The sequence below is a fragment of the Ambystoma mexicanum genome, chromosome 10 (assembly GCF_040938575.1).
Source record: "Ambystoma mexicanum isolate Mex_15411 chromosome 10, UKY_AmexF1_1, whole genome shotgun sequence".
Classification (NCBI taxonomy): domain Eukaryota; kingdom Metazoa; phylum Chordata; class Amphibia; order Caudata; family Ambystomatidae; genus Ambystoma; species Ambystoma mexicanum.
The window spans coordinates 194,310,836-194,332,063 of record NC_090932.1 but is presented as its reverse complement, the minus strand read 5'-3'; the positions used below and the strand labels follow the sequence as shown (position 1 = coordinate 194,332,063).

At 48.6% G+C, this 21,228-nt stretch overlaps 2 protein-coding genes across 2 annotated transcripts in view; both read left to right on the top strand.

The window, feature by feature from the left end:
* Positions 1-21,228, top strand: part of SORBS3 (sorbin and SH3 domain containing 3) — a 683,012-nt gene that overhangs the window by 38,874 nt on the left and 622,910 nt on the right. The window lies entirely within an intron of this gene.
* Positions 15,033-16,031, top strand: LOC138492845 (uro-adherence factor A-like). The gene has a single exon (XM_069620183.1). It carries the CDS (start codon positions 15,033-15,035, stop codon positions 16,029-16,031), a length of 999 nt encoding a protein of 332 aa, XP_069476284.1.

Genomic DNA, 21,228 nt, shown 5'->3' with positions numbered 1-21,228 from the left:
ACTGCATAGTGGCCCCTCACCCATTATGGAGGAGCTAAGGAGCCAGCCCAGTGAAACAGTGAGCACTCCCTCAGCTGCTTTATCCAGCTAATGGAGTGCTCCTGGGCTGGCTGAACTGTCAAAGGGAAACACTGTTTCCCTTTGACAGTTCAGTTTAGTTCCCCAGCCGCACATGCTCACTGAGCCATGCAAGTGCTGGGGCGTTTTGCTTTGCCAGCATTGCATAGCTCATTGGAAATGCTGGCTGGGGCACTGCATGTCTGTATGTCCGAGGGGGAGCTCCTGTGCCTCCTCGCACATACGGACAGAGCAGCTGGAGCAGCACCCACACACAGGCCAATGCAGAAGGTACGTTTATGTTCATTGTTTTTATTTAAACATGTGTATGGATGCGTTATGAGTGAGTGTATGGTGATGGATGCTCATGTGAATGATAGAGTGATTGCTGTATGAATGTGCAGCGCCTTGCATATACACATAATCATGTTCATTGTGTTAGGACCAGTGGGGCCCAGGGGACAGGGATGGTATCTTTTTACCGGACATCTATCATTCAAAACCCTCTGCCTTGTCCACAAGGCTTTCTGGGGCCTCGGTCCAAAATACCTTCAGCTATTCCTCCGCAAATACCTCCCCTCTCGAGCTCTTCACTCCTCTACCTCCAACTCCCTCAGGGTCAGTCGTTTATCAAAGAAACGAGCTGGGGGTAGATCTCCGTCTTCGGCTGGGGCCTCCCTCTCGAACAGCGCCCTGCCACTCTAAAACTTGAGGAGAACCATCTTTCTTCCTGCACTTATCAGACCTACCCTGTCTGCTGCCTTAAACGTAGCACTTGCAAATTGCTGGCTGCACTACCACTGTTTGTTGCCTTTATTATTTATTTATTGTTATTTATCTGTTTCTCCTCTGCTTCGCACTTTCCACTTCTCCCCCCTTCCATGCACTTTTCCCCTCACACTTGCGCGTTCTCAATGTCACTGGGCCTAGTAAGATCGCTGTTTTATTCTCCTCTGTTCCCCTCCCTTGCCTTGTCACGCTCTGAAACACTTGTGTACGAGCGCGATAGAAATAAAATATCAATGCCTGCCCCCTGGACTCCCAGCAACAATTGCAAACTGTTTGGCTATTTACCCATTTTTTGTTAAAAGTATGCTCTACAATGCAACATTTTAACCTATTATTTAAAAAAAAATTCACAGGGGGAAACCCCCCCGAACCTCCCCTTAATGCCCCTCCACTTAAAAAAGATTCACCAGCCGCCACTGGCCCTCAGACTGTGTTGGGAACGGGATGGGGGAACCGAGGGACTATGGTGGGAGCACAATGGGCGGGAACCATGGGATAGTGATGGGAGCAGAGTGGGGAGAGCCCTGGGTGTGTGATGGGGTGGGGAGAGACCAGCGACTGGGTAGGAGTGGGATGAGGGAGCCCAGCGACTTTGATGGGAGCAGGTGACGGTGCGCAATATATACTGTCCATTTGGCATTTCTGGGGGGTCCCGACCTGCCCAAATTTTGCTCAGGGGGGCCCTGGCCAAAAAAGTTTGAAGACCACTGCCCTAACCCATTTTCATTAGTTCGGGCTCCCTCGCTATGCTCAGTCGCAATCACATACTTGTGGCAAATATTTACACCCTCCAAAAAAACAATTCACCAGCCACCACTGGTGGCTGGTATATTGGTGGGCCAAACACCGCCTCCTTCTCTCTATGTTACGTTTGAGGTTTAAGCTTTGATTGAAGAACATATTTACTTCTTTCGCTTGCAGTAGAGCATGCCCCTGCAATGGCATAAGCATCATGGACATTGCACACACATGGTGGTCCGGAGCGGCCCGGGGTGTGGCGTGCCCTGTGCTTTAAGGAGCTTGGGGGGACCCCCACAGCATGGCTTGCAGGGGAGCTGCCAGATTTTGTGCTACGCCAATGGGGACCACTGGGTCTGACAAAGGGGTAGTGTGCAGTACACGCCTTGAAGTCTGCTAGTGAGTCCCCGGGTGAGAAGCAACTAGTGGGTGTTTTCAATTTTAAATAACTGTGCTGCTACGAATTTATGTGTGCAGCAATGGTATTACATTAAATTGTGTTTTATTTTAAAGTCCCCTGGCACCCATTATTATGCTTAGATAATAAAAACTATGGGGGGTCTTGGGTATATTGAAAGAACCTTTCCCAGGTATTATACTCTAGTAGAGATAACATTATCAGGTGCACTCCCCTCTGTGCATGCAAACCAGTCCAATAGGTTTCTTCTATTGTAGTTGTAGCTGAATCATATATACATTTATAACCAGGGAATTTTCTTGATACTAAATCCTGTTCAATTATTTAATTTTCAGGCCTTGCTCGGGCAGCATTTTTCTCCTGGTTAAACAGCTGCGCACGCCTCCCCAGGTCAGTGCTTTTTTAGCTTGTTTAACACAGCAACGCCACAGATAACACATATTTCTGTGTCCATTGATCTATAGATGTTTCATACACTAGCTGTAGCCTGCGTTACAGATTTCGGTTACCCTGTTAGAAATACTGCATTATGTATGTTTTAGATATAGTCCCCACGTCGAATCTGGAAAATGGTATTCCCCACATGTGTAATCGTAGACAAATCCGGCCTCTCTCTCTGCATTGGTTCTTATATCTGGCTGAAATGAGAGCACCTAGAAACATGGTTGCTAGATGCATCCAAAAAAATCTGAAGGTCGTTTGCCATCACTTCCTATGATGCCACTTGGCGTGGGGTCAAATTACATCACTTCCTGTGATGTCATCAGGGGGGTCAAGGGTTGTGTGATGTCACTTCCGATAACCCTAGTATTTTGGTGAAATGACGTCCCTAGCGAAAGGTGGGATTGTAGGTGCATTTTCTGCACGAAACCGAAGCAGATGACTAAATCAGACAGCGTATTGTTCCCCTACATAGAACATTAAAGGCAGATGTGAGGTGGTGCTTCGTTATTCTCTACCACATTCCATTTAATCAGATTTTTTAAAAATGTGTAGTTTTTTTCTATGAATTGTGTTTTGTGAAATGTCTTTAAATAAAATGTGATTCATTTTTATGAATTTAAGAGGGAAGTTTGTTTGTGAATCTTCTTTTCCAAGTTATATGGTAGGAGCTTTTTGAATATCCTTTACACTGCAAAGGACGACAAATAGGAGATCCACGCTTTGTTTTTCTAACTGTGTGGCTTCTGCACCTTGGCCCTGCATCTGCTTCTTAATCTGGCAATCACTGTGTGATATTACCAGGTATCCGCATAAATAACCCAAAAAGAAAACGCATGGTATTTTTGGCCGAATTTCAGCCGTTTGAAAATTTCGAAAAGCCGAAAATTTCGAACAAGAATATCATTCAATGCCATTATAGTGAACAAGGGGGGCAGAGGTTATGGGGGTGTCCCCACACCGTTGTTCGCTATAAAGACACCGGGGGCTGCGGGGGTGTTCCCTGCACCCAGTACAATAACGTGTTTTAAAAAGGACCCTGTGACGCCGGTTCCCATGCACGTCAGTGAAGGGAACTGGCACCGCAGAGGGATGGTGGAGGCGGCGGCACACTTCGATGTGTGCCTCCAAAAGGTATGTAAGGGAGTCAGGGGTGTGTGCGTGTTTTTGTGTGTTCGGGGGCCGGCCGTCGGCCGTTACACAGGCATACACACACGCGCCCATGCATACACAGAACACACGCCGGAGACGTGTGATGGCTCCGGTCTCCGGCGCGAACTGCCGGGCACCGCCTTTATTGCTTAAACGCGCATGCGCGAACTCCGTGGAGGCTCGCGCATGCGTCCCTTGTGTACTCAGTACACAACATCCCTCCTTTTCCCCCAGAAACAAACAATTAACAATTAACTGCAGAAAACAACCTGGTTCATTCTTCGGATTTCCAACGACAGATTTCCCCGCCTATGGTGCAGGGTCCATGATAAAGTCTCGGAACCTCTGTGGAAGTCGTCGTCCGGCCCTGCTCGGGTATCGTGGTGCCGCGTCACCAGGGGCCTCCGATGTCTCGGGATCTGCAGGTGGAGTGGCTTCCTCTGTCCCTGTCTCTGCCTCTTGTTCCGGGACTTGTTCCGCTGTTGTCTCGCTACCTGCGGGCTTGATGCGCTTAAAGAATGACACATTTCTGGTGACGGTTCCTCTGGCATTGGCTGCGGTGACCATTGTACCTTTCACATGTGTTACACCCAGTGGTTGGGTCTCGTAAGTTGTCGACAACTTTCCTTCTGGTCTTCTGTTTCGTACCAACACGGTATCTCCAACTGCAATCTGTTTTTCAGGCAGTCTTCTCCGCACTGTTTCATTATCGTTTCTCCATGACCTTTCTGACTGTACTTGGTCATTGTCGATCACTCCTGGTTGTCTCCCTTCTGATTCAGGTATAAGTCCTCTTGGTATCCTCTTGAAAAGTGCTTCCGCAGGGGCTATTCCAGTTGATCGATGTGGAGTTGTGCGATACACCCGGAGAAATTCGAATAAATTCCGTCGGAGGTCTTCTCCTCCATTTTCGGATATGCGAAACACCTTGTTTAGTGTGCGCATGAAACGCTCTACTTCCCCATTGGCTCCTGGCCATAGTGGGGTGACTTTTCGGTGTTTTATCCCTCTCTCTTCACAGTATCGAGCAAACGATTGCCCTTGAAAAGGTGCCCCATTGTCAGAACATAACTCGATGGGAAAACCATGGGTAGCAAATATCTTGTCCATGGCTAGGGTGGTGTGGTCGCTGGCCTTGGACTCGACCGGTTCCACCTCTGGATATCGGGACCACTGGTCAGTTACTACTAGGAAGTGTAGTGCTCTTCCGGTAGAGCCAAAATCGGCATGTACTGTCCCCCAGGGTAAATCACTCCTTGCCATGGTCTGAATCGGTGGTCCTCTCTCCGCTGGGCTAGTGGCTTGGCACGGGATGCATGCCCTCACAAAATCTTCCACTCTCTTTTCCAATTCGGGGAACCAGACTTTGAGTCTGAGACGTGCCTTCATTCTGGTCATCCCTTGGTGTCCGTTGTGTGCCAGCTGAAGGACCTTCGACACGAGTGACCTGGGGATCACAATCCGGTGTCCTCTCAGCAGGAGACCATCGGCAGTTACTGACAGTTTGTGTCGTGCACTCCAGAGCAATTGCAAATCCCTTTGCGTTTCTGCATTTCTCCGGGCATTGTTCATGAGGAGCTCCCGCCATGCTCCTGTGGCTACCGCACCTTTCACTCTCAGAAATGCTTCATCTGAGTTAGATTCGTTGGCAATTTCTTGTCTTGTCAAGGCAATGGGAAGTGCGGACAAGACCACCATGTGAATGGTGTCCACACAATTTGCAACCTCTGTAGTATCTCTGGATCGTCCTGCGCCGGGGTGACGAGACAAATAGTCCGCAGGGTTGTGCATACCTGGGCGGTATACCAGCTTCACCCCGTACTCCATGAGGGATAGCATCCACCTTTCTATTCGAGGTGGCGGTTTGGAAGAAGCGCCTGCCAGAATGGGAATTAGGGGCTTGTGGTCCGTCACCACTACAACAGGTTTCCCCAGGATATATAGTCTAAAATGTTTACAGCCCCATAGTATTGCGAGGGCTTCGCGTTCAATTTAAGAGTATCTTCTCTCTGTGTCGGTGAGTGCCTTGCTGGCGTTTGCAACGGGTCTCATGGATCCCTGTTGATCCGCCTGCATGAGAACCGCCCCAAGTCCCACTGGACTGGCATCCACTATAATTTCAGACTCCCGGGCTGGGTTGAAATATGCCATGGTATCTTGTTCAGACAGAGCATCCTTGATGGCCGTGAATGCTCTCTGTTCCTTTCCAGTCCACGTCCATGCCACTTCATTCCTAGTGAGCGCTCTCAGGGGTTCAGAGAGGGATGCCAAATCTCGAATAAAGCGACCACAATAGTTCACCATCCCTAAAAAGCTGCGGACTTCTGCCGGGGACGTGGGTGGTGACGCCTCTCGAATGTCTTTCACCTTCTCAGAATCTGGGGATATGCCTCCCGCATGGAAGACAAATCCAAAAAACTCTAGGCTGTCCTTCAGGAATTCGCACTTTTCTTGGTGCAGTGTCAGCCCGAGGCTGTGGAGTCTGTGAAATGTGTTTTCCAGACGCTTGATATGCTCTGCTTCTGATTTGGCAAAAACTAGGATATCGTCTGACATGTTTATGACGCCTTTTAGTCCGGACAGAGCCCCCCTGATGGCATTTTGGAATACTTCTGCCGCAGAGGATATTCCAAAACTGAGTCTTTTATATTGGTATAGTCCTTTGTGGGTTGTGAAGGTCGTAATATATCTGGACTCTGGGTGGAGCTCCAACTGGTGGTAACCTGCTCTCAGGTCTAGTTTTGAAAAGAATTTTGCTCCCTGAAGTTCTCCAACAATGTCGTCTAGAGTGGGAGTGAGATGACGTTCTCTTTTTATAGCCAGATTAGGTAGTCTCATGTCTACGCAAATGCGTACAGCCCCAGGCTGTTTGGGCTTTGGGGCCACTACAATTGGAGAGACCCACGGGGTGGGTCCTTCCACTTTTTCAATGATGTCTCGTTCCACTAAGTCTTGAAGCTCCTTTTCCACCTGAGCCCTCAGATGAAACGGTATACGACGATGTTTCAGCGCCGTTGGTCTCACTGACCCATCAATGTGGTGCCTTACGGGCTCAGCCTTCAGTTTCCCTATGCCTCTGAAGAGCCTCTCAAAGCGTGTCAGCAGGCTGTTCAGATCTGTATGATATACAGCAAAAGTGAAATGAACAAGGTTGAGTGCTTCAGATGCCGCGCAGCTTAAAAGAGAGTGCGGGCTTACGCTGGTAACAAAAAACCTCGCTTTGATGCTGTTCTGGCCATGGGTCACTGGGGCTACGAATACCCCTTGGATGGGTAGGGGAGTATCTTCACCAAAAGCGTATATTTGAGCCTTGGAGGGCGACAGGGCTGGTGGGCCTGCAAGTGCGTTGTAATGTCTGCCCGCCAGTACGCAGACTGAAGCTCCTGTGTCGATGAGGACTGGAGTGGGAATTTCTCCAATGTCTACAGTACATGTGGGTCTTCGTCGAGTTCCAGGGCCATTTGCGATGCTGGAAATGAAGAATATTTCTTCATCCTCTTCTTCGGCAATGTGTAGGTCATGCACGTCCTGTTCAAGGGATGATATGCCCCTCACGGTGCGAGCGCCACCTCTACTGGCCCTCTCTGGTCCTCTGCTTGCTGCCACGGGCATGGTGGCCCTACACATTCTGGCGTAATGCCCAGGTATCCCACACCTGCCGCATGTTCGTGATTTGGCTGGGCATTCACCTCTGTGTGGGAGGTCATAGCCACAGTAAGAGCACGACTGAGGGGTACCTGATGTCATGGGTCCTTCTCCCCTCTTCGGTGTCCATCTGGCCTTCCCAGGTGTGAAACGTCCGACTGCAAGTGCCTCCTCCTCATTCTTGGGATGCGTGGCTGCGTCCATTTTCGATCCTCTGGCCTCCGCCAGTTCATACGCTCTTCCCATGTCTAGGATTTGCCGGAGAGTCAGCCCTGGTTCCCTCAGGACTTGCCTCCTGAGTTTTCCTGAGCAGCATCCTTGCAGCAATTGGTTACGGACCATTTCCTCTTCGTTGACCCACCTGCAGGAGCTTGCTAGGTGTCTCAAACGGGCACAAAACTGGTCCAGTGGCTCTTCGCTCCGTTGTTTTTCTGCCCCCATGACGAACCTGTCGAAGTCAACATTCGCTAACGGTAGGAAGTGATCCCGAAGTGCTTGTTTGACAGCGTCATATGTTGCCACTGGAATATTGAGGGAGTCATATATTTTCTGGACTTCAGTGCCTGCGGAGTACATCATGATGGCGATCTTTGCCTCGTCCTCTGTCTCCCCCGAGGCTCTGAACATCATTTCCAGTCTTTTGACCCATATGAGCCATTTTGGGCCAAGTTTCGATGGGGGCCCCGTGGTATCGAATTCAGGCATGGGAGCCAGAGTGGTGCGCACTCTGCGTGGTATTGGGGCAGCGGCGCCCTCATCATCTGTTTCTTCACCCATCACAATAGGTACTCACAGTATTTTCTTGGCAAGTTGATGGGTGATACGGCTCCCAACTGTGGCAGAGTCTTCCTACTGGCTCTTCTGCCACTTCCTGTGTCACAGCCCTGCACCAGCTGGGCTGTGGAGTGTCCAAAAATTGTTGCAGCTGCTTGTAACGGGCAGATGGCGCACGAGCACCCAAAACGGGCCGCAACCACTGCGTGTGTTGTAGTGAACGAGCACTCAAAATGGCCGCCGGCTGTTAGGACGGGTCCGCGACTGCGGAGTTGTATTCCGTTTCACTGATGTCGTCGGAAACGGGAAGACAGCTCCGATCCCGCCTTGGTCGCCAGTTTTGTGTGTTCGGGGGCCGGCCGTCGGCCGTTACACAGGCATACACACACGCGCCCATGCATACACAGAACACACGCCGGAGACGTGTGATGGCCCCGGTCTCCGGCGCGAACTGCCGGGCACCGCCTTTATTGCTTAAACGCGCATGCGCGAACTCCGTGGAGGCTCGCGCATGCGTCCCTTGTGTACTCAATACACAACACGTGTAGGACTTTCATTTTTTTCTCTCTCAGACATTTCGTTTTCGATTTATTCATGGACATCCATATTTGCATCTGCTGCACATCTCATTAAAAGAGCGAATGCCCTTCTCCCTGTCATTTCTGTCAGTCTTAACACTGGATCAATGCCTCACCCACGATTTGTTGCCGGGAACTTATTTATTTCTCTGACATAAGGTGTCAACTGTGTGCGCATGCGCACTCACTTCAAGGCAAGGGAAAGCAAAGAGACATCTGATCTTCACGGGCTGGGGGGACATTCAGATCCGACCAGTGCAAGGGAATGGAACAACTAGAAGAGCAAATACCTCCAAGTACTTATGTCGCACAACCTGCAAAACTGTCAATTTACTCAGACGTACCCTTTCAACCAATCACAATTGGCCAACTGTGCCTCCTGCTATTCCCCAGACATATCGAGAGGTGGCAGAAGAGTGCCTGTCCAAATCGGATGACTGGCACAGCACAGCGTTTATACTGCAGAACCACAAGCTGATCTGCATGACAATACTTCAGACTCGCGTTCAGGGCGGTTTTGGCAAAACAAAAAGAAATCGCGTGCCTTGATTTGAAAGGAAATCACCCTCTCTCGCTTGGGAGCCATCTTGCTTAACAGCTTCCACATCTATGCACGGAAGGCAGTTTGACAACATGTTTGTTGCAGAGCTTATGTCAGACTGGTTACCAGCGGATCAGAGTTATGGGCCGCGTTATATGCGGTGAACATGTTTTGCCTCGCTGGCCCTCAGGCTCTGACAACTGAATGTCACTGTGTCACTGGCCTCCTCGTGTCTCTTCCTTTCCTTTCCCCACGCCATCTCTCCCAAAGCCCTCTCTCCGTCCTCGACGTTCTCCTTCTCCCCCCCTTTTTGGACACCTCCCCGGCTGCCGCCTTAATCCCCATACCACACCCCCTTTCTTTAATCTTCTCTGACACGCACTCCCGCCCCTATTTTCCATTTCTCACTCCTCTTGTCATCTCCTTCTGCTCTCAACCCCCTCTTCCTTTTTGCTGATGGTTATTGAGTTTAAAGGGAATCTAACCAGCACTGAGGAACGAGTGACAAGTTTTAAGTTAGCAAATTATGCACAACTCCACAGCACACACAACTGCCCACTAAGTGGTTTTGTATAGAGCAATTCAGTTCACTTTTTTTAATGGCGTTTGCATACAATCATTCCAATTATTTTGGATGTTGAAATGCGTCCATGTTTACAATGCTCCGAAAAAATGACTGCTCCGACGAAAATACAATGGAAGTAAGAAGACGGGTTGAATGTTTCTGTCGTGTATATTTCAAGGTGGATAACAGCACTGCAATGGGATGTGTAAAAATTCAAATCTGGCCATAGGGAGTGGCGGAAGGGAGACTGAAAAACCAGAAGTGGAGGCAGCTTTTGGGGCCGGGGAGGGAGTGTGGGGAGGGGGGCAGCTAATAGGGCACCAGCGGGAGGATGGGGCTACACTGGGCTATTGGCTCCTATTTGGCCTTTGCTGGACTCGTGTCTAAAAATGGCGGAACTCTATGGGTTCCGTGTGATTTCATCGCCTGCTTTTACATCAGCAGGCTTTTAAACGTACACGTTCCATCAAATGTGCTCATCGGTTTTTTTCGGTTTTTTTTGGAGGGGGACCCCCTAAACCCCCCACCCACAATTATTTTTTACTATGGCCCACCCGCCCAAACCCTTATTTGCCCTTTCCCACACCCCCCCTAAAAAATTCAATGTGCACATTCGATGGAATGTGCACGTTTAAAAGCCTGGCGATGAAACAGCAGGCGATGAAAGGACGTCGTACCACTCTATGGTATTGCAGCTGATGGGGAAATTAGTAGAATGGGTGGAGGGTGGGAGGGGTGGGGGGGTCCATTATCCAAGAAATGCAAATTGCATGCAGGGAACCGCCAACATTAGCACTTACATTCCGTTGGATTGCCGGCATTCGCATTTCTATCATTTGCAGAGTGCAATTATGAACAGCTAATCAGGAGGGAGAAAAGCCTTAAGTCTTCACTTTTTTGGTCCATTTTGTAAACAAATAAACCGCTGTCTCAAATTATAATTTGCGGGTGACGTTGCGTAATGGATTCCTCTGGAATCTTCCTGATAACTGACAGGTGCAAATGCGCTGCCTTTTCCTGAGGAATCCACTGGTTATTTTCATGCAGAGGCAAATCCGGGCGCTCTTCCAAACCGGATGAAGAAGGCAAAGCAGAGCTGCAAACTCCGCTCTCTGTCCCTAGTAAATGTTCGAAGGGCACGAAAATCCCATAGAGTGTAAAATGAAGGTGTAAATGGCTAACGCCTGGCTTTTACACCTTGCTTATGCTCTCCACAGCATTTAAAATGACCCCTTAATGCGCCTTGTAAAATGTATGCCTGTCCAATATCATCCTGATCTAGTTAGTGAAAACCTTTGTGTAGCACAAACTTACCGATCTTACAATCTCAAACCATGTGCCCATCAGGGACTTCATTTGGGGGTCGCCAGAGGTCGCAAAAATTTCCCTTGCGACCTTTGTGGTCTCCCTTGCAACTTCTATGGCCAGCACCATGTGGCTCTTTACTTCTGGAGTGGCTGACTTTATTGTTCAGGCCCCTTAAAAAAATAAGAAAAATAAGAACAGGAGTGTCACAGTCTAACACTGTCAGCACTGACCCTAAATAAGAAAGAATAGGAATACCAAATAATGTGTCTTTCTATAATTCTATACAATAATTGCTGGACTCATCAAAGGTTTATCAGGCACACTTCAAGGGGTTGAGTCACTGATTTAGTCTGTTCTTAAATGCCTCAACTCATCCTTTCATCCTTCTGAGGTCGATAAATGAGTACCAACACAGGTTGGGTGATATTGGGTATATATTTTTTCTATATAAAGCGCTTAAGTGTAAGTGCTATATAATAACACACCATTATCATTTGGCCTTGGACGTCTGCTTGCATTCACAGTAATTCGGGAATATGGACCTATACACACTGATATTAACGATACATATATGGCAATCCATTTTTGTATGAAATGTACATCACATTATAGTGATATCACAACCATATTTTTCGTAGTTTACAATGCCATGTGATGCAACTTCCTGTTTTGTCAACGGGTGAAAGGTCGTGTTCCATCGCTTCCCACAATATCACTTTGAGTGGGGTCAAATGACATCACTTCTTGTGATGTCAGCAGGGGTCAAGGGTCGTGTGATGTCACTTCCGCTACCCTGGGCAATTTGGTGAAATGACGTCCCTGGTGCCCATCACACAAATCCTTCCAACTGAGTAGTGCTTGTTCGTAGTCAGAGGAATGGTATTGCATTGTTTTAGATTATGAGGGCTATCGCCGTTTAAAGGGGGCAGGCAGACTAGACTGCAGATGTTTTTGTGTGATCGCCAGGAAGGGTCTACATTGTTTCACAGTGTGGAGACAAGTGCACTTCTTCCTGTTGCTCTCTCTGAACCTCTTGTGGGCATTAGGAAGGCAGGGCTTGGGCTTAGATGCCAGGTAGCAGTTTGGTGAGCTGCCTGATTTTGCAGGCAGGTAGTGCCCCTGCCCCAAAAGGAGTAGTGGTGAGCCCAGAACTACATTATTTTCTCCACAAGTAACCAGTGGTGAACTTTCGGGGGCTGTGTTGATGTGCTTGTGTCTCTTGAGATTCCGATACGCCCTTGCCACCTTTTTTGCTGTCCATGCCGTTGGTGTGCCTCGCAGCACGAAGCGCACACACTGGCGCCTGTACAGGAAGGGGGTCCTCTGTGAGCTGTGTCCGCCCCCTTCAGGGACGTCCTCGTCGCCAGTGATAAAATGAGGCCAAGATGGGTTTTCAAACTTCAGCTGTGGCCTCGACCACCAACCGACAACGAAAGAACAACAAGTCCAGAACACCAGAACAGAACGGAATACAGAACGTGGAAAGAAAACAAGGCAAGGGAATAAAGAACTGGACATGGCATTATATAAACTCGACATAGCACACATATTTCTCATTTCCCTTGTCAAGGGGAAAACGAGCACACAGTCAGCAGGCAGAGTAGAACGAGTGTCAGAGAGATGCTGAGGCGGGCTCAGTTGGGTCTGAAGGCAAGAGAGATAGTGTGAAGACCTTCTCGATAAAGAGGATTACCAGAGAGGTGGCCACAGCGTCTAGGATCCAAGGATGTCATTGGGTGTATACGCTCCAGGAGCTTCAATGGATTTGCAGTTCACAATCCTTTGACGCTAATTGGTGGAGACACACCCAAAGCTCGTAAGTGGGTGCTAATTTACCATAAGTGCCGTGGGTACCAGTACCAGCTGTGGGTAATTGCCTGCAACCCAAGTTCGCAGTCCCCCGTGAAGAAAGGACTTTAACAGCATTCGGGGGAGTCAAGCCCCACTAATGTCCTCAACCACCGGCACTAAAGCCATTGAAAAAAATTAAATTAAGTTCATTTTGCACCAATCACAGAAAAGTTTCCTAAGTGCTATAAAAAAAATGAACCCGCAACGAAACATGCGCAAGTATGCAGCAAAACATGGATGCAGCAAAACATGGATGCAGCAAAACATGGATGCAGCAAAAAAGAAATCTGAATACAGACAAAGGCATAAGACCAGTCCCAAAAATAAAAACAGAGGGTCATCAACATCGAAAGTCCATAGAAGCAGCCCCCGGCCCATATGATCTGGCTTATCGTGTTCACATAAGGGGGAACTGTTTGTGCATATAACACTTCCCCCAATGAGAAAACAGGTAAAGCTAACTGAAAGGCAAGACTGCATAGGAGCCGTTTGGGACACGAGGGGGAGGGAGAAATCCCTGGAAGGCAAATGGGGCTCTGAGGGCGTGGGCAGGAAATGGCTGAACGGGCACAGGTGCCGAGAGGTGATATCAACCAATGGCCAAGCACTTGCTGTGGATACTGAGTAGGGAGAATCAGTGTGCTTGGAACCATGACTGAGTATTGGCAATAATTGCCTACATAGGAAGGATCCTAATTGATCGGCCTGCCCTTAATGATCCATTCCGAATGGTAAATGGCTAGAGTGGTGCTTTACAGTATCCAAATCTTGTTGCCCCCCCAACCCCCTCCGGGCAGTATGCAGGGGCTCTCCTGGCCACCTCCCTCGGGCCCCATCACATGGCTGTAAGAAATCACATTGCTGGCCATTCCTGGGGGCGTGAACCCCCTCACACCATCAGTGAGTTGGGGCAGGTAGGGTTGACAGACGTGACCCTCACCAGACTCCTACGATGACCATGTGGAGCAGCTGAATTGCACTCCCTCCCAACTAAGAGCGCCCAAAGCTTTCTCTAGGCAGACCCATAGTCTAAAAGCTGGAACCTGCTCATGTCCCTTTAACTAGACTATGTTCCTAGGAGCTCTCTTCTTATTCAAACACTGCGTTTCAGACTTTCTCGTGTAGGCGGTCGGGCTTCTCAGTAGCTGCAGCCAAGCTTTGGAATTCTCTTCCCTTTGTTTACAAAATCTTTGAAAACCTTTCTCTTTTTATGCTCTGTCAAGCCTTGGTTAGTCTGTTCAGCTGGCTCTTGTAGCGCCAAGATGCCCTTGGTGTTTGTTTGGGCTTTATACATCTTTGTAACATAACATAACATAACATAACATAACATAACAATGTTATTCACCAAGCATTGATAGCAAGGATTATAATATTGTGAAAAATAGGTCTGCAACATCAGCAAAGTCATTCCATAGCTTGAAAGGGACGGGTGGTGGACCAGGGAGTCCAGCGGGTACAGTGTTGCAGAATCACACATTGTCCAACTGTGGAATATCTCTTGAGGGAAGCGAAGATACCAAAGCATTGTCTCTGGGCAAAGCATTCGCTTACTGAGCATACAATGTTGTAATTTCACTGCATGCATACAGTTTCTTTATAAACAAGGAGTTTAAACACCTTACTGAGTGTTTCCTCAGCATTTAATACACACACTGGATGAACAGGAGACCTAGGATCCACACAGGCAGCACCGGAGAGCGCTAGGGAGGGGAGAGTAAACTCCAAGATGGCGGAAAGCCCACTTAAATGCTTGGTCCGGCCCCCTAACCCAAATAGCCTTAGGTGTACTCCTGAACACCAATCAATCACAGCCCTGTTCCAATTACGGAACACAGGTGCAAACCTTATTATGAGTCCCACCCAATGGGACAACAGAAGAGAGTGTAACACTTAGAGGCTCAAGTTGACAAATGTGAGAGAAGGGGCAGGAGACTTGAGTTTGGCGGTGGTTGGAGAAGTGGTCGAATCCGAAGAGGTAGAGGAATTTGCGAGGTGGAAGCAATGGAGAGCAGGAGGAGGCGGTGAGAGCCAAGAGGGGGAAGGATGAGGTGTTAACATCAGAAGGAGAGAGAGAGAGAGAGAGAGCGAGAGAGAGAGCGAGAGAGCGAGAGAGCGCGAGAGAGAGAGAGAGAGAAAGGGGAGCCAGTAACAGAAGGAGAGAGGTCGAAGGATGAGATGATAACATCAGAAGGAGAGATGGTGCTGGAGGAAGTGGTGACATCAGAAGGAGAGATGGTGCTGGAGGAGGTGATAACATCAGAAGGAGAGATGGTGTTGGAGGAGGAGATGGTAACATCAGAAGGAGAGATGGTGCTAGAGGAGGAGATGGTAACATCAGGTGGAGAGATGGTGCTGGAGGAAATAGTGACATCAGAAGGAGAGATGGTGCTGGAGGAGGTGATAACATCAGAAGGAGAGATGGTGCTGGAGGAGGAGATGGTAACAGCAAAAGGAGACATGGTGCTAGAGGAGGAGATGGTAACATCAGGTGGAGAGATGGTGCTGGAGGAAGTGGTGACATCAGAAGGAGAGATGGTGCTGGAGGAGGTGATAACATCAGAAGGAGAGATGGTGCTGGAGGAGGAGATGGTAACAGCAAAAGGAGAGATGGTGCTAGAGGAGGAGATGGTAACATCAGGTGGAGAGATGGTGCTGGAGGAAGTAGTGACATCAGAAGGAGAGATGGTGCTGGAGGAGGTGATAACATCAGAAGGAGAGATGGTGCTGGAGGAGGAGATGGTAACATCAGAAGGAGAGATGGTGCTGGAGGAGGTGTTAACATCAGAAGGAGAGATGGTGCTGGAGGAGGAGATGGTAACATCAGAAGGAGAGATGGTGCTGGAGGAGGTGTTAACATCAGAAGGAGAGATGGTGCTGGAGGAGGAGATGGTAACATCAGAAGGAGAGATGGTGCTGGAGGAGGTGTTAACATCAGAAGGAGAGATGGTGCTGGAGGAGGTGATAACATCAGAAGGAGAGATGGTGCTGGAGGAGGAGATGGTAACATCAGAAGGAGAGATGGTGCTGGAGGAGATGTTAACATCAGAAGGAAAGCCTGGCAGAGGTGATTATAATGAGGATAGAAGAGAAGGTGGCGACAACCAAGGGGGAAGAGGGGAATGTAATATCAGAAACTGGAAGATACAAGAGACACAGCGGCTGAGAGTAATGTAGAGGTGGTCGAGGTTTAAATGTTAACTGGTGAAGGTGGTATTGAATACAGTTTCGAAGTGGCAACAGCTGGTGGTGAGGCAGAGCAGACCAAGTGATGACTGTATGATAGGAGAGGGACAGGGTGACAACAGGATGCAAAGAAGGTACAGCAGGGGGTGAGAATAGAGGTGGGGGGGCAGAGATTTCACGGGTAGGGCCGAGCCAGCGCCAAGCCTGGGGGTCAGGCCTGGCTGTTGGGGCCCACCACGGGCCGAGCACGGGAAATGACGGCACAAAACGAGGGGGTGGCTGTATTCAGGGTCAAAAAAGGTGATGACAAACCATCAATAATACCATGGAGCAATGGTAAGGCATTATGCATTTGTCAGTTGGGTCGAAAGACACTTACAAGTAATTATCGCCTGGACACACCTGTGTATAGGCGCCATACAAATGTCCAATAAATAAATAAATGATCACATACGTTCTTTTGTTACACTACAAAGGGGCTGCATGACTGTCCAACACCTTCTTATGCATGGGCCATAGGTCCAGGAGCTGCCAGTCGTTGGGAAGGTAACTAGAGGGAGATTGCACATGCATTGTGGCATACATGGGTGGCATGCAGGGCGGGGGGCTTGTGGGGGTCCAATATGTTATACGTCTGCAATTCATGGAATGTGGTAGCTTGTCGAACCCTGGCAGTAGCGTCATATCGCTAGCTGTTAAGAGGGCTCCGCGGGATAATGAACCTGCGGCAAAGCTTGGATGCCACCTGGATAATTCCCTGCAGGGTTTAGAGATTCCTGCCCTCTTCTCAAGGTCGATCATTTGAGCACCACTAGACTGGGCAGTGGAAATCATGTACTGCGGGATCCCCGGGGAGGGGCTTGGGGGGGCTACGTGGGGGCTAGGGACTTTGGGTCGAGGGGAAAGAGGGTGATTGTTCTCACCTCCTCTCATAAATATTTTAGCCACTCTGAAGATTAATCATGAACACCTGCAAAATAATCCAGCAGAGGAGCATTTCCTATAATATTGAAGAGAAGAAGCTGCATTTTATACAGTACAATCCCAGTGAGCAATTTCACAAGCACCATGACCACACCTGCACATACTCTTGCGGGTAAGTGCTGCACCCATGGGTCTAATGACTTGGGTTCATATCCTATCGTCACCACTGTTTAGAAAAGTCAGGGAGACACTACTTGTTGCCTGCAGTGTCCACCAGAGCAAGAGCTTTGGGGTTTATCCTTGGAGACAGCTTTTTTGCTGGATCACGGATCCAGGAATATCTAGCTGAGTTCCAGCACTGGGACTAGCGACTAAGGATCCCTGCCATTACAGCTCTTAGAAGCCCAAGAGGATCTATTTGCGCATGCAAAAGAGGTTCTGTTGTGCTCCACCAAAAATTCTGCCATGTTACTGACGTTGAACCCTTAGGGATCAGAAGTCACGCCGGACTGTTCCTCGGAGTGCTGTCATTGAAATGCTACATTCGTTCTTTGCCCTCAATGAATATTGTTTGCTGCCCCTCGATGGCACCATTGCATTGCTTGCAAATCCTCCAGAAATTGGTTAGACCCGAATGCACGGTGATAGTTTGCCGTTGGATGATTGCAAAGCAAGTGATAGAACTATTAATTATAGGCATGTGGGAGGTCTGCAACAATATATACTTGCCTATGCCAGGATTGCATAGCAAGTCTAGACACATAAAGAGATGTTGTGGTTTGTACAGGCCTTGTATAGGGTTCAGCCAGGAAGTGACATCATCTGCCGGTCAGATAGCACAGCGAGTAGAGTTCTCGCTTTGACATCTGTGCAGATTCTGCCAACCTCTGCAACTCCGTGGGAAATAATAAGCAGCGCTCAATTGCCTTAGGGTTCGTAGCGCTATATACATGCGAAATATTATTATTATTATATGAACTGCTACTCTGATCTTTGCCAGATACTGCCACCACAGGTGCTTGCACCAGTCCTAAACACGCTGCAGTGCTGGGTCAGGGGTCTATGCTGGGGTATAGTGCCATTTTGAAACCAATCCTTTCCAATTGCCCAATTGAATGTTTTTAGGGTTAACATGGCGCCCTCTGCTGGACGTTGTGTTGGCAACCTACCTACTATCTTATGGTTACCTTTTTGTAAAACTCCCCCATAACCACCCTAGTCAAGGGTATGCTGAGTTAGCATAGTAGCGAAGGTGGCATTATGCTTATTTAGCACAACTGTACCAGCTGCCATTGGGCACGGCAGCAATAGTGTCATATTGCATTATGTCAATTTGGCAAAACGGTGGCATACTCCACTATGACCTATTAGCATTGCATGGTCAGATTAGAGCATCGCACTTAAGAGTGGGACATCAACGCCAGATTCCAATCATCTCGATTAGCACAGCGAGCACACATTCTGTTATCAAGAGAGAGCATAACAGTAGCAGGTGCCATTATGCCCCATTGGCACGGCACTGTCAGATGCCATAATACACAGTTAATGCAGATGGCCCAGATTCCATTAAGTCCACTTGGCCCAGCATGGACAGATTCCATTCTATCAAGTTTTGAAACCTTTTTTTCAGGTTGAGTCGTGCCCTGTTTTCACAGTAGCTTCTGATACTTTAATTCACAACTGGTGACAGTGCCAGATTCAAATATGTACACTTAGCATCATATAGCCATTGGGCCTCATCACGAGGTGGGCGTTAGCCCTTAAATGCGGCGGTAAAGCTATTACAGCCGCAAGCAAGGGCTGGCCAAATCTCGAGTTGGGAGGTAAGTTGGAGTTTTACCAAAAGCTGGAGGTAAAAATGTCCTCTTAGCGCCCGTTTTTGGTGCAATTTGGGGAATGAGCAATAACTGGCCAACCGCTACTTGTGATCTGGTGCTAATAGCGCCGGACCGAGTAGCGGTAACGCTATTTGCTCTGGCGGTAACCCAGCCGTATTACCGCCAGGATACCACCAGACTCCTGATGAGGCCCATAGTCTGGTATGCTCAATGAGCACAGGAGCTTCATAAAGAGAGCAGCGCAGGATTTCCTTATGCTCAGTTAGTATGCCGGCCGTCAGGCGAACAGAATACAGGCAGACGCAAGCGTGTCTTTTTTTTTTTAATCGAAGGAGTGGCCGAGCACCGGGCGGGGCTCATGGCCGGCTCCTGCTTTGGGCAGACACTGGCCCGAGAGGGGGGGTCAGACCAGAGCCCTAGGTGGAACTCAGGCCAGCCCGAGCTCGCCCACCTCTAGATGAGCAGGAACATCAGGTGATGAAGGGGGAACTGAGGAGAAAGCCTAGAGAAGTTTCCCCAGGAGACAGTAGGAACGTTCCATCCGGGCAGGGAGGGCCTAGGCAGAGCCAGTTGGTGGGAGGAGGAACAAGAGTGGACTAGGGAGGCCATTTTGAGATCAGAGAGGCAAGGACAGAAGGAGGAGGCAACACAGACATGGCAAAAGCTAAGATACTTCTCTTTTGTGCTTCCTACAGACCACTTCCCTTGACCCACCTTCGGGCAAGACTACACACCCGAGTAAATCTTACGGGTGAGGGACTGTGGGAAGCCCACAACAGAAGAAGATTTCAGGAAATCTGAAAGCCTGCATATCCCCATAGAAAGGAGTGAAAGAACCCCTTTGTATCTGTAAGGACGAGATGGACAATACAGCGGCCAGGAAGACCTGTGACTCTGGCTGGGAGACTGGTACGGCCCCTGTAGGAGGTCTCAGGAGGAAGAGGCCAGACTATATTCAGGAGAAGGTTTTCTTTCTATTTTTAACTGGCACCATTTTGTATTTATTGCCATAAAGACGGTATTGAACTTAAGAAAATGATATTGGCATCCTTCTTGGCCGCAGGTGAACCATGTGACAATATTTAAAAGGCTAAGGATCCCTGTGGAAGTGGCACCCCCATGCACAACTTGCCTCAAGGGGAAGACCGATTCTCTGCCTCTAAATTCTGTAGGGGTAGTTCAGATGAAAGTGTTGAGCCATGCTCATCTGCATGTGTCCTCACTTTTGGGAACATCTTTGCAATTTTCTTTTATAGTTAATGTGCCTTGCAGTCTTTAGTCTTCACATAAACTTCAGTTTTTGGTTATTTCCTTGTACAACAGGCAGCATAGGGGAGGCAATGTTGTATAAATCATACTAGTACCCGGCGAGGGTCAATCAGAATGTAACAAGCAGTCTGAGGGGCCCTCGCCGGGGATTTACCCGACCGGGAATCCCTCGGCCGGGATTCCTATCCTTTGTTTGCGGCGGGGGGCGTGGCAGTCCCTCGGTCAATGATGAGGCTCGAAATGGGGCAATCTCCACTCCGAGCCTCCACACGGCTGGAGGCTGCCATCGTTCCCCGCCGGGGATTCAGGTATTTTCTTTCTTCTATAACTATGGGCCCCGGGCATTACCTGACTCGGTAATGACCCCGCGGCTCGGGGCTTATTTCTTAAATGTGTTATGTTGCTATAAAGAGTTGCTCAGATGTTTGTGATAAATGCATGGACAGACAGATGGTAAAGGGGAGGAGTCGCTGTTATATTTAGAACAGACCTATAAGTATGGGATGTGGACATACTGGGTGCAGAGAGTTATGAAACGCTACACATAAAAGTCTGTACAGACGCTAATACAGCATTCACATTTATTTTGGTATATCGACCTCCCACACCAATGCCATACTTTCCTACTCAATTGGGTAACATGATGCTACCCCTATTAAAAATGACAGCTGAAGTTGTTCTTCTGGGAGATTTCAACTTATGGCTCGGTGAAGACACTGATCACTCTGCCAAAGGATTGGAGGACTCCCCATGCCCCTGCTCGGACCATTTCTTTGTCCACTTTGATATGTCATTCTCAAAGAGGATAATGGACATTGATTTGGAAAAAACCTGGATCACTTCTAGGAATGTACGTAAGCTTTCACCACAGGCAATGGAAGTATGGAGTGTCCCCCTAACCAGAGATACTATCAACCTAGAGACTGCAGATGAGATTGCAAAGGCTTGCTAAGGAACATTCGCTAAAGCAGCTAATTCTACTGTCCCGCTTAAGACAAGGATGCTGCCTTGTAAAAAAGTGAAGGCATGGTTCTCACCTGAGTTACAAAAGCTGAAGCTACTTAAAAAAAAGTGTGTTTATAACTGGAAATATACAGGAACTAACAAAGATAAAGAAGCCTACAACTTTGCAGTGAAGGGATATAAATTAGCCATTA

Excerpts from the sequence above, each read along its gene's own strand:
- LOC138492845 (XM_069620183.1), top strand. The coding sequence starts at position 15,033 with ATGATAACATCAGAAGGAGAGATGGTGCTGGAGGAAGTGGTGACATCA.